Below are 12,916 nucleotides of genomic sequence, written 5' to 3' on the forward strand. Positions count from 1 at the left end.
GATAATATATAGTAATGATAAGAAGATGGAGTAAAGACCAATCTTGCACACTGTTTGCAGGAGAACAGATGAATAGAGTAATTTGGCCATTTTCTCTGAATTTAAAGATGTTCTTTTCTTATAACACAGAAATTACTCTCCAGGGAGTGTACCTGAGAGGATCTCTTGAACTGGTATACACTCGGAATTCCAGAGGAAAAAGCATTGCTAGATTTTCATATTATCCAGAACAGGAAAATAGATTCATTTATCAATAATGGAATGGATAGAGGCACCTGGGTGGCTCAGTGGGTTAAAGCCTTTGCCTTCAGCTCAGGTCATAGTCTCAGGGTCCTGGGATCGAGCCCCGCATGGGCTCTCAGCTCAGTGGGGACCCTGCTTCCTCCTCTCTCTCTGCCTGCTTCTCTGCTTACTTGTGATCTCCTTCTGTCGAATAAATAAATCAAATTTTAGGGACGCCTGGGTGGCTCAGTTGGTTAAGCAGCTGCCTTTGGCTCAGGTCATGATCCCAGTGTCCTGGGATCGAGTCCCACATTGGGCTCCTTGCTTGGCAGGGAGCCTGCTTCTCCCTCTGCCTCTGCCTGCCATTCTGTCTGCCTGTGCTCGCTCTCTCTCCCTCTCTCTCTCTTTGATAAATAAATAAAATCTTTAAAAAAAAATAAAGAAATCAAATTTTAAAAATAATAATAGAATGGATAGATAGTGTGTGGTATGTGTATACACTCATGTAGACTATCTCAGTGAAAACTGATGCTACATGAACCAGCAGGGAAGAATCTAACCATATTTACTGAAAATAGAATAATTTGCAGAAGGAGAGCATAATTCGTTATTATCAAATTTTAAATCTTGCTAAATAACATTATTTAATTCTATGAATACATAAACACCAGCAACTGTTAGAACTCTCCATGGGGATAAAAACATTAAATTCAATGACAGTTGAATGCAGGCAATGGAGAGAGGAACAGAATCAGGCAGGGAGGGCTCAATTTGAGAAGATCTGAGTATGTGAAACGTCTGAAGCAAAGTGGCAAAAATGAAGACTTAATGATGATCACTCACGCTTGTACAGGTGGTCTTTACAGTATTTTCTATTTTTGCATATGTGTTGGAAATGGTCTATAATAAAAAATTAACAATTGAAACTGCTAAATTAATTTTATTATGGGAATGATGGATATAAAGTCAACCTACTTAAGGAAAGTTGCCATTCCACCTGAATCCTTATGAATGAGGATACCATTGAACCAGTAGCATAATTCTACATATTGCTTAGAGTAATAATCTGAGATTCAGAAAGATAATCATTGATATATGATTTCTATAAAAAGAAATAGGGAAAATTTTCTTACAGATGATGGTAGAGATGTTTCCAGAAATTAGTTTGGAAATTATTAAAAACTATAAAAGCAAAGAGACAGTCATTGACATAACATCATTTGATAATTATTTTATAACTTAGTACCAATATGAGTGCATATATGGAATCTTCTTTCTTGAATTCATGGAGCAATAAGAATGCCATCTGTTTTTTTCTTTCAATTTCTGAGTTATTTTTAATTTATTGAGCTGAAACTATCAATATTAGCAAATAATTTGACACTTTTTTCTCAACTTTCATATGTGAATAAGTAAGACAAAAAACACATAATGACAGAAGGTGATTTGCTAATTATAAATGTTCATTAATTGGTCAGATAATAAAATATCCTATATATATACTTGTGACCAAAGTGTCTATTTAAGAAATAACTTCTTTTCGACAACTTTCCTGATTGCACTTTTAACATCTTTGTTCCGCAGGCTATAGATCAAAGGGTTTAACATAGGACTCACAAAGATATAAAACACTGCAACAATTTTACCCTGTTCTACAGATGTCTCAGAAGGGGGTCTCAAGTGCATGCAGAACAGTGTCCCATAAAAGATGGTGACAGCCGTCAAATGGGACCCGCAGGTGGAGAAGGCTTTCCGCCTCCCCTCAGCAGAGCGGATATGCAGAATGGCTGAGAAAATGAAAATGTAGGAGATGAGAATGATGGCCAGAGAACAGGTGAGATTAAAACCAGCCACCACGAACATGGCGGTTTCTTTGACATAAGTATCTGAGCATGCAAGGACTATGAGAGGTGGGTCTGCACAGTAAAAGTGGTTGATTTCATTGGGTCCACAGAAGGAGAGGCGAAGCATCAGGATGGTCTGTGCCAGACCGTTTGCAAAGCCATAAACATAAGGGGTAGCCACGAGAGAGAAGCAGACACATCGGGACATCTTGCTGCTATACAACAAGGGTTTGCAGATGGCCATGTAGCGGTCATAGGCCATCACTGTGAGCATATAATAATCAGTGATCACCAGGGCAATGAAAAAGTGGAATTGTGTAAGGCAACCCAGAAATGAAATGGATTTTCTCTTGGATAAGAAATGAACCAGCATCTGAGGAGCAACACTGGTGGCGTAACAGAGATCCACAAAGGAGAGGTGACTGAGGAAGAAATACATTGGAGTGTGAAGTTTTGAGTCACTTCTGATCAGCAAAATCATGCTCACGTTGCCGATTACCGTGATAAGGTAGATGACTAGGAAGACTACAAAAAGGACAGGCTGCAACTCAGCTCGATCTGTCAGTCCCAGGAGAATAAACTCAGTCACCACTGTGTCATTTTTCTTTAACATTGTGTGTCTTTGGCTTCAAATGAGGGCTAAAAGAAAGGAAATAAAAAACGTATGTCTTTTGCCACGTGTCCCTTACCCCCATCATATCATCTGATCAGTCTTCTCTAAAACTTGTAAGAACACTTGTGACACAAAGAAATAGCTGAGGAAATACGCAATTGATATTTTAAACCTCTAAAATAGTATAGCGTTCTTTTTAGGAGGGCATTCATATTTTCAAAATGTTTTTCTGCAAGTCCCCTCATGTTGAAAAGACTTTATATTCTCTGCAAGATTTATTACCTTAGTTCACTTACAATTTCCTTAAATGCTATTGTGTTTCGAACATTGCAGTCCTTTGTTTCTCCGTATATTTTTTTTCCCAATTTATTTATTTTCAGAAAAACAGTATTCATTATTTTTTCACCGTATATTTTTGACGTTGTATATAAATCCTCATCTATTTTGCGCAACTGAATGGAAGGACACACATCCCTGCAGAACCGGTCCTCCTGCCCCTCTGAACTCAAGACCAAGTCAAGCCGTTTGTTCCCTCACTCTGCAACGCATGTCCTTTCTCTTTTTGTCTTCTCTCCTCAGAAGGCCCTCCTATCACCAAATCCTACTTAACTTTTAAGACTCAGCCTAGTGGGTTGCTGGGGGGAGGGGGGTTGGGAGAAGCGGGGTAGGGTTATGGACATTGGGGAGGGTATGTGCCTTTGGGTAAATTGGAAGGGGAGGTGAACCATGAGAGACTATGGACTCTGAAAAACAGTCTGAGGGGTTTGAAGTGGCCGGGGGGTGGGAGGTTGGGGTACAAGGTGGTGGGTATTATAGAGGGCACGGCTTGCATGGAGCACTGGGTGTGGTGAAAAAATAATGAATACTGTTTTTCTGAAAATAAATAAATTGGAAAAAAAAAGACTCAGCCTAGGATCTCCTTTGATTTGTGTATTAATGCCATATATAAGGGCCAAAAATTGGTTCATGGTACATAAAAATCAATTATATATTTGGTATAAGATACATGTACAGTACATAAACTATATATATCATGTATATAAGATATACACATACATATATATTAGTGACACCCAGTATTCATTGGAGGAGTGATTAGGGAAAACATATTAAAATGTTCCCTGGTGTAGGGAAGGAGACAGTAAAGAAAAGATTAACAAAGATATTCTCACTTTATAATAACCTTATTGTAACTCTGCCACCTTTTAACGCTTGTAAAAATTAAGAAAAATTCTATAACAAATTCTATTTAAGTTTTACAAGACATGGAAATGATCTTACTGGTATAATATTCATACTAATTATACAACTGAACCAGATATAAGATACCCTCACGTGCCTCCCCTCCCATTTTGCAGGATAAAAGTACCACAAAGACCATAATGGGAAACCTACACTGTCCTTTAATAACACACACTGCTTCTTACTAATAGCTACAAGGCCAAGGACAGACAAAGGGATTACTTTGTAAGGCACTTTGTACATGTCTCTGACATTTTTGTCCTTTGCACTATACCATTGCACATGTGGACTTAGAACTTATTGATCGGGATAAAAAGATGCAGGACAAATCACCTAAATCAACGTAACCATAATTATTTTGTATGTTTCTAAGTTCTTAAAATTAGAGTAATTATCATAATAGAAAAGTACTCTTTGATGTTGGGATGGTATTTTTTTTTAAAGATTTTATTTATTTATTTGACAGAGATCACAAGTAGGCAGAGAGGCAGGCAGGGAGAGAGGGGAGGAAGCAAGCTCCCCATGGAGCAGAGAGCCCGACGTGGGGCTTGATCCCAGGACCTTGGGACCACGACCTGAGCCGAAGGCAGAGGCTTTAACCCACTGAGTCACCCAGGTGCCCCGGGATGGTATTTTTTAATAAATATCTACTTATTGACACATAAATCATGTGTCGAGATAATTAATGTCTCTGTTACTGTGGGTTAACGATGTTTGTAATGCAAGCTTGAACATTTCAGATAATTTAACTGAATACTTTATGAGAATAACTTTTCTTTAGAGAAACAAAACACAACATGCTATATGATTCGAACAAAGAAAACTCAGAGAGAGGCATTTGTAGGAAACAGAAGTGACTCTGAGGACACTTGAGTCTCTGCACTCTTGAGAGGGGACACCTGAGACTCTCTCAAGTAGATGCTTGCTGGCCCTATGCAAGCACCCAAAGAATTGAGAAGGTTGGTCTTTATGTTAAGAAGGCTGCTGTCTCCTGATAGGTGGTCATCATTCAGTCTGAAGTGGAAACGCGTTTAGTGAAGGAATCTGCATGAAATGCATTTTTAATTAACTTTATTTTTATTTAAATTCAATTTAAATAATTAATGTAGATCATAACCCTAAGAGTGGCTGATTTTCTATGAAGGGGTAGAGAGCATTATACAATAGGATGCTTGTAGTCAGAAAGAGTAGTATCATTAACTTGGAAGGAACTAGAAAGATTATTTAACACCACTCCCTAATTTTCTTCATGAATTAAGAGACAGTATACATGGCTAGGTTTTGAGTGTCCTCAACATGAACAGATACTTGGAGTCTTCAGTGAGACCTCCTTGCCAGAAAACCCCATATCTAATTCCTAGCTATGAAGTTTGCCCAAGTTACTCCTCTCTCTGTGACTAATTTTTCTCATGCATAGAGTTTGGTTCTCATAGCAACTCCTTCATATGAGGGATTTAATTCAGGCAAAACCTCAAATATATCTGACATGTAGCAAGCATTCAATAAGTTGTAGCCTGTATTATATTGGGCGAAAAATCCAGGTCTAGTATAAAATAACACTCAACATCAAAGTGTTAATCTCAAGGACTAGAGTTCATCTAATCATTAGTTACAGACTCACTGCCACCTAGAACAGTGCTTTCCCAAATGGGGACAGTCAATCATTATATATGGAATGAATGTTCTTTCTGGTCTATTGAACATTTATAAATACTTCTACTTTTAGATCATTAGAATTTAAATCAAGATATTTACTAATTCATCAGTCTGTAATTTTATTTTTATTCATTAAAGGATTTATTTCTACAACCCAAAATGTATTTTTACAATATCAAATCCTACCTTTGAAAGTAGTGTGATTTCCTAATAACAGTATGGATAGAAAAACCTGAAGAGTTTATAACAGAATTATCATATAGGGAGCAAATCCCTATGGTTTAATTATTTCTAGCATCAAAACATTCAGACTATGTACAGCTACTATCTTATTCTCTTGCAAATCCTAACTAAGCTCATCAAAGACATAATTTTAACCCATTCCCCAATGCCAACAGGGAATCAAATCTCCCAAGAATCATGAAGGAATGGGATTCATCATTTATTTTAAATTATGCTTGAGTATTTTTCTTAGTATTTTAATATTTCATCTTAATATTTTTTCACTGGGGCATAATAGGTTCTTCTGTTTACAACATGTAAGGTAGCATGGTGTCTGGTATACAGAGAAAGTTTTGGAGTCTGGGATGCATGCCATTGGAAGATCAACTAACTTCTGTTGAAGGTTGGTCCTGGGATGGAACCCTTCATTGGGCTCCTTGCTCAGCACAGTCTGCTTCTCCCTCTCATCTGCCCCTCCTCACTCCCCACTTGTGTTCTCTTTCTCTCTCTATCAAATAAATAAAATCTTTAAAAAAAAACAAAAAAAATAATTTCTTTTTACTAACATATTTCATGAAGGATTTGATGGTAGCATGGATTTAAGACTAAGTGTTATAAAATATAAGGGATAATTATAATATTATACTAGAGCTTCTACCCATCTCAACAAACCAACTAGAGAAAAAAGCATTTTCAGAATGACAAAAAGTCTATATAGGGGTTTTGTTTGTTTGTTTATTTGTTTAACTAGGGATTTTTGCCCATCTGACAAGATTTTTTATTTACTCTTTGCGAGTTCATGGCAAATGATATATAAATATTCTGCATATTTCTCTTATATTTTCAGAAGAAAATTTAATGACAAGGTATCTTTAATTGTCATATTATTTGAGACTTGTGTTGAGACATAATTACATATCACATAGACTTGTGAAGTATGACTTTCTTTTGAAGAACAGCTTTGGACTTAGAGCCATCAGAATTTAAATAAACCCTTTGATCTTTCTCTTTAGGTAAAAGCCCGGTCCTTCATATTTTAATCGTTTTTTTCTTTTTTCTTTTTTTTTTTTTTAAGATTTTATTTATTTATTTGACAGACAGAGATCACAAGCAGGAAGAGAGGCAGGCAGGGAGAGAGAGAGGAGGAAGCAGGCTTCCTGCCAAGCAGAGAGCCCAATGTGGGACTGGATCCCAGGACCCTGAGATCATGACCTGAGCTGAAGGCAGAGGCTTAGCCCACTGAGCCACCCAGGCATCCCTTTTTTTTTTTTTTTTTCTTTTGTGACTTACAAGGCCCCTTATCACTGGGGAAGAGAGGCTTTGATCTGCATCCATTTCGCTTCTGCTTCTCTTCGGCCTTTTTTGACCTCATATCTGCATGGTTCTTCTGCTGTCCCACACCAGGAAAACTGCATCTTGCAGTCATTAATCCCTCTCAGCCTAACACAGCCTGCTGAGCCTTCCCTGCTGACCCAGCTGCACCTTGGCTCTTGGGCAAATGATAGGCCCTCCCCTACCTTAGATTCTTTCAGACATGGCCCAGGAATCCCTCTGTGTAGTACTCAGCTTTACTGATGCAACACATTTCAGGTTCACATCTTAGATACTTTCATATTCCCCTAATAGAGGATGCAGAAATTTTTGAAATTTGGTTGCTGCCCCTGCCCCATGGAAATCAAAGAAACTGTGGAAACATTAAGTCAAATCCAAGGAGCAAGTGTTTAAGTAAGCTGAACCCAAAGTTTTCTTTGTTTTGGCAACCTGACATGTTGATTCAGGGACAAAGCCCACGGTAAGGAGACAAGGAAAGCCAGTCTCTGAGTGATCCCTGAAGGCCTTAAATCTTCTTTTCTTTTTCTTTTCTGTTTTTTTTTTTTTTTTTTAAATCCACTCATTAATATGCCCATGTCAAAGGGCCAGGCTTTGGTTCTTTATTTTCTCTTTGTGATAATCTACATTTTTCTATGTCAAGCATTAATGGTAGACCAGAGGAGGAAAATCAGCTCAAAGAAAGATACAATACTATTTTTTTGCTACTCATAGTCATAATGGTATTATTATGAACCTGGTCCAGAACTACTAGGACTTTACTCTTATTTCAAATTCTAATGTAGATAAGATCCAAAGAGGAAATATTATATGAGTTAATGTGTATCAGGATCATGAACTAAATATATGGTATAAGCAAGCAGTCCATGCTAACAAGCTTACCTGAACCAGTTTCATTCAAACTAACCTTTCAATGAGATCTGAGAATCTAAAAACTTACTCATTGCAACTTGCAATCTAATTCACAAGGAGAAATGACCTTAGGTTACGAAGGAAAATGAGATAAGGTGCTGCTGACACGGAAGACCACCAAATCACAACCCTCTGTTTAGCATCACTGTTTGGGTACTCATTAGTAACTCTTGATTACACATCAGCTATGCACCCAAAATGTAGTATAGATCTCCTCAGGAGATGTCAAATGAAATGGCATTAATTCTGTCCTCAGAGCACTGACTGTTCTGTAAAAGAAATGGGAACAAAGGAAGCAAGTACCACAATAGAAACAGAGAAAAACCCCAGGACTATTCACAAGGGGAAAACTATTCCAGCTGAAGACATGATGAGCAGAGTCCTAGCAAAGACTTCTTCATTGTAAAGAACACAATACTTTTTTTGTACCCTAGAATGAGTCTCAATATCAAAACTGGTACTCCGTGGTTATGCATTTAATAAGACACTGCATGCATCTAAAGATTAACCCATAAATTAGGATCCCATTCATTAAGAAATGACTTTCATCTTTTGTAAACATCACCAGAGGGAGTCCTAAAGATGCCCCATAGGTGATTTCCCGGTGAATGTTTCAGGGATGATTCATCCAGAACTAATCATTCAGGTATAAAACCTTCTACTTTGGGGACCTTCCAGGAGCCTAGGAAATCACAGGTAAGTCTGACAATTCTGAAATTCAAGAACTTCTAATTAATGTTGTTTGCTTTCCTACTATCTTCTCTGTTGTACATAAAATGGAATTAGTAGAGATTATAATTATCACATTAAGACAAAACCATAGACAGGTAGACAAAGACAGCAGATTACTGGTAATGCATTAGAAGATCAATCCTTGCAACCATCCCGAACTTAGTTACAGATCCATTTCACAACTAAGCTAAGATTTAGAATAAGCTTAAATGTTAGCTTTAGCCAGTCCTTGGATTTCAAAAAGTCCATACATCTAACTTCTCTTTAATTCTTCCACCTCCAAGCCAAAAGCCTTAGAATTTGGCACAGAAAATATACTCCCATTCCATACACCTTATTGATTTCATACACTTTTTATTAAGAGAAAAACTTATCTTTTTGTGTCTTCTTCAATTTCTTTCCTAAGTGTTCTGTAGTTTCTAGAGTATATATCCTTTAACTCTTTGGTTTATTCCAAAATATTTTATGGTTTTTGGTGCTATTGTAAATGGAACTGATTCCCTAATTTCTCTTTCTACAGTTACATTGTTAGTATATATGAAAACAACTGATTTCTGGCCATTGGCTTTGTATCCTGCCACATTACTGAATTGCTGTATGAGTTCTAGTCATTTGAGGGTGTAGTCTTTTGAGTTTTTCACATAAAGTATCAAGTCATCTACGAAGAGAGTTTGACTTCTTCTTTGCCAATTTGAATACATTTTATTTCCTTTTGTTGTCTGATTGATGTTGTTAGGACTTCTAGGACTATGCTAAACAATAGTGGTAAGAGTGGACATCCTTGTCGTGTTCCTGATCTTAAGGGAAATGCTCTTAGCCTTTCCCCATTGAGAATGATGTTCACTGTGGGCTTTTCATAGATGGTTTTACGAAATTGAGGAATGCACCCTCTATCCCTACACTGTGAAGAGTTTTAATCAGGAAACAATGCTATATTTTGTCAGATGTTTTTTCTTCATCAATTGCGAGGACCATATGGTTCTTTTCTCTTTTCTTATTAATGTGTTCTATTACACTGATTTGTGAATGTTGAACTACTCTTGCATCCCAGGGATAAATCCCACCTGGTCATGATGGATAATCCTTTTAATATACTGCTGGATCCTATTAGCTAGGATCCTGTTGAAAATTTTGACATTCCTATTCATCAGGGATATTGGTATGTAATTCTCCTTTTTGATGGGATCTTTGTCTGGTTTTGGTATCAAGGTAATGGTGGTCTCGTAGAATGAATTTGAAAATTTTCCTTCCGTTTCTATTTTTTGAAACAGCTTTAGGAGAATAGTTATTATTTCTTCTTTGAATGTTTGGTAGAATTACCTAGGGAATCCATCAGACCTTGGATTCTTATTTTGGGGGATATTTTTGATCACTGCTTCAATCCTGTTATGGGTTATTGGTCTATTCAAATTGTCAGTTTCTTCCTGATTCATTTTAATCTCATAGATCTGAAGAATAGGCATTGTTAAAATGTCGATACTTCCCAAAGAAATATACACTTTTAATGCCATCCCAATCAAAACACCATGGCATTTTTCAAAGTGCTGGAACAAACAATCCTAAAACTTGTATGGAACCAAAAGAGGCCCTGAATCACCAAGGGAATGTTGAAAAAGAAAAACAAAGTTGGGGCATCACATTGCCTGATATCAAGCTATATTACAAAGCTGTGATCACCAAGACATCATGGTACTGGCACAAAAACAGACACATAGATCAATGGAACAGAACAGAGAGCCCAGATATAAACCTTCAACTCTAAGGTCAACTAATCTTCAACAAAGCAGGAAAAGTTACCAAGTGGAAAAAAAGACAGTCTCCCAATAAATTGTGGTGGGAAAACTGGACAGCAATATACAGAAAAATGAAACTCAACCTTTCTCTTACACCATACACAAAGATAAACTCTGAATGGATGAAAGGCCTCAGTGTGAGACAGAAATCCATCAAAATCCTAGAGGAGTACATAGGCAGTAACCTCTTCGACATCGGCCACACCAACTTCTTTTAAGACACATCTCCAAAGGCAAAGGAAACAAAAGTAAAAATGAACTTTTGGGATTTCATCAAGATAAAAAGCAAAGGAAATAGACATCAAAGCAAAGATGCAACCCATGGAATGGGAGAAGATACTTGCAAATAACACTACAGATAAAGAACTGGTACCCAAGATCCATAAATAAATTATCAAATTCAGTACCCAAAAAACATATATTCCAGTCAAAAAATGGGCAGAAGACATGAAAAATATGGAGATACTTCTTTGGAGATACTTCTCCAAAGAAGACATATGAATAGTTAACAGACACATGAGAAAATGTTCAACACCATTAGCCATCAGGGAAATTCAAATCAAAACCACATTGAGATACCACTTTACACCTGTTAGAATGGCAATAATTGACAAGGCAAGAAACAACAAATGTTGGAGAGGTTGTGGAGAAAGGGGAACCCTCTTACACTGTTGGTGGGAATGCAAATTGGTACAGCCACTTCAGAAAACAATGTGAAACTTCCTCAAAAAGTTAAAAATAGAACTACCCTATGACCCAGCAATTGAACTACTGGGTATTTACCCCAAAGATACAGATATAGTGAAAAGAAGAGCAACATGCACCCCAACGTTCATAGCAGCGATGTCCACAATAGCCAAACTGTGTAAAGAGCTGAGATGCCCTTTAACAGAAGAATGAATAAAGAAAATGTGGTCCATATATACAATGGAATATTACTTAGCCATCAGAAAGGATGAATACCCAATACCATTTGCATCAACATGGATGGAACTAAAGGAGATTATGCTAGGTGAAATAAGCCAGGCAGAGAAAGACAATTATCATATGGTTTCACTTATTTGTGGAACATAAGGAATAGCATGGAGGACATTAAGAGAAGGAAAGGAAAATGAAGGAGGGAGAATCAGAGGGGGAGATGAACCATGAGAGACGGTGACTGCAAGAAACAAATGAGGGTTTTAGAGGAGAGGGGTTTGGGGGGACTAGCAGGGTAATGGGTATTAAGGAGGGCATGAATTGTATGGAGCTCTGGGTGTTATAACAAACAATGAATTATGGAACACTCCATCAAAAACTAATGATGTCCTGTATGGTGTCTAACGTAACATAATAATAATAAAAAATATTTAAAGGGATTTTGGTAAATAAGTGTAAGGTTAAAGGTGAGAAAGAAAAAAAATGTGAATTTCTCCCTTTCCTCATTTGAAGGAGATTCTCATAGACTTTTCCAATTCAAGTTTGCACTAAATATGATGGCATTGCTATAACCAGGAATGATCAAAACAGGTTTACATTGTTTATTAAAGGGGAATACACTTTTCTTTACTGTTTCTTTTTTTATATACATATATATGTTTTTACATATATATATACATATTTTTTTTTAAATAAAGTAAACTCTACACCCAATGTGGGGCTGGAACTCACAACCCCAACATCAAGAGTTATATGTTCTACCCACTGAGCCAGCCAAATGTTCCTTCTTTACTGTGTCCCTTCCCAACATTGCAATAGACTTTATTGACTTTTCAGCTGAAGCATCCCATTTAGATAAAATTCTCAGAAAGGATTCTCTTGGGTTTAATTTTTTTTGTTTGTTTTCTTCCCCCTGCATTGTTCATGGACCTTTGATTTCTACCTACTAAGCATAATTGTGATTCTTTTCAGTAATTCTGTTATTTGAACTGTAATGATTTTATACATTTAATCATTATCTTCTTTGGGATTATCCTCATTCCTCTCATTTTCTCACTAATCTTTCTCTTGGCATAAGAAAAACAGTGAGTGACAAGGTTTGGGGGTCTCCTAACAACTCGGAATGCATCTAGCTGGTGGAGGTCCCATGGCATGGCAGGCTCTGAAGTGTGATGTATCACTGAAAAAAAATTTGATGCCATTCAAAATGACCTGTACCAGCATTTTTGAAACACGAAACACTTTAGTGAGAATAAGAACACATGAGTTCTTCTCTCCCACTCCTTCACTTCAGCTTGTAATTTGAAATACAATGATAACAAATTTACTTCTGCAAGAGACGTTTCTCCATGTGTACCCCAGAAAGGAAACCCTGGGTTATGTGTAGTAAATAATATAATGGTGTAATCATTAATAAGAAAGTTTACTTCTTT

General features: G+C 37.0%; 1 protein-coding gene across 1 annotated transcript; it reads right to left on the bottom strand.

Moving 5' to 3' along the window:
• Positions 1-1,740: 1,740 nt before the first annotated feature.
• Positions 1,741-2,697, bottom strand: LOC122914458 (olfactory receptor 1030-like). The gene has a single exon (XM_044261072.1). It carries the CDS (start codon positions 2,677-2,679, stop codon positions 1,741-1,743), a length of 939 nt encoding a protein of 312 aa, XP_044117007.1. The 5' UTR covers positions 2,680-2,697.
• Between the last annotated feature and the right edge of the window lie 10,219 nt (positions 2,698-12,916).

This window comes from Neovison vison, chromosome 7, assembly GCF_020171115.1.
Source record: "Neovison vison isolate M4711 chromosome 7, ASM_NN_V1, whole genome shotgun sequence".
Lineage (NCBI taxonomy): Eukaryota > Metazoa > Chordata > Mammalia > Carnivora > Mustelidae > Neogale > Neogale vison.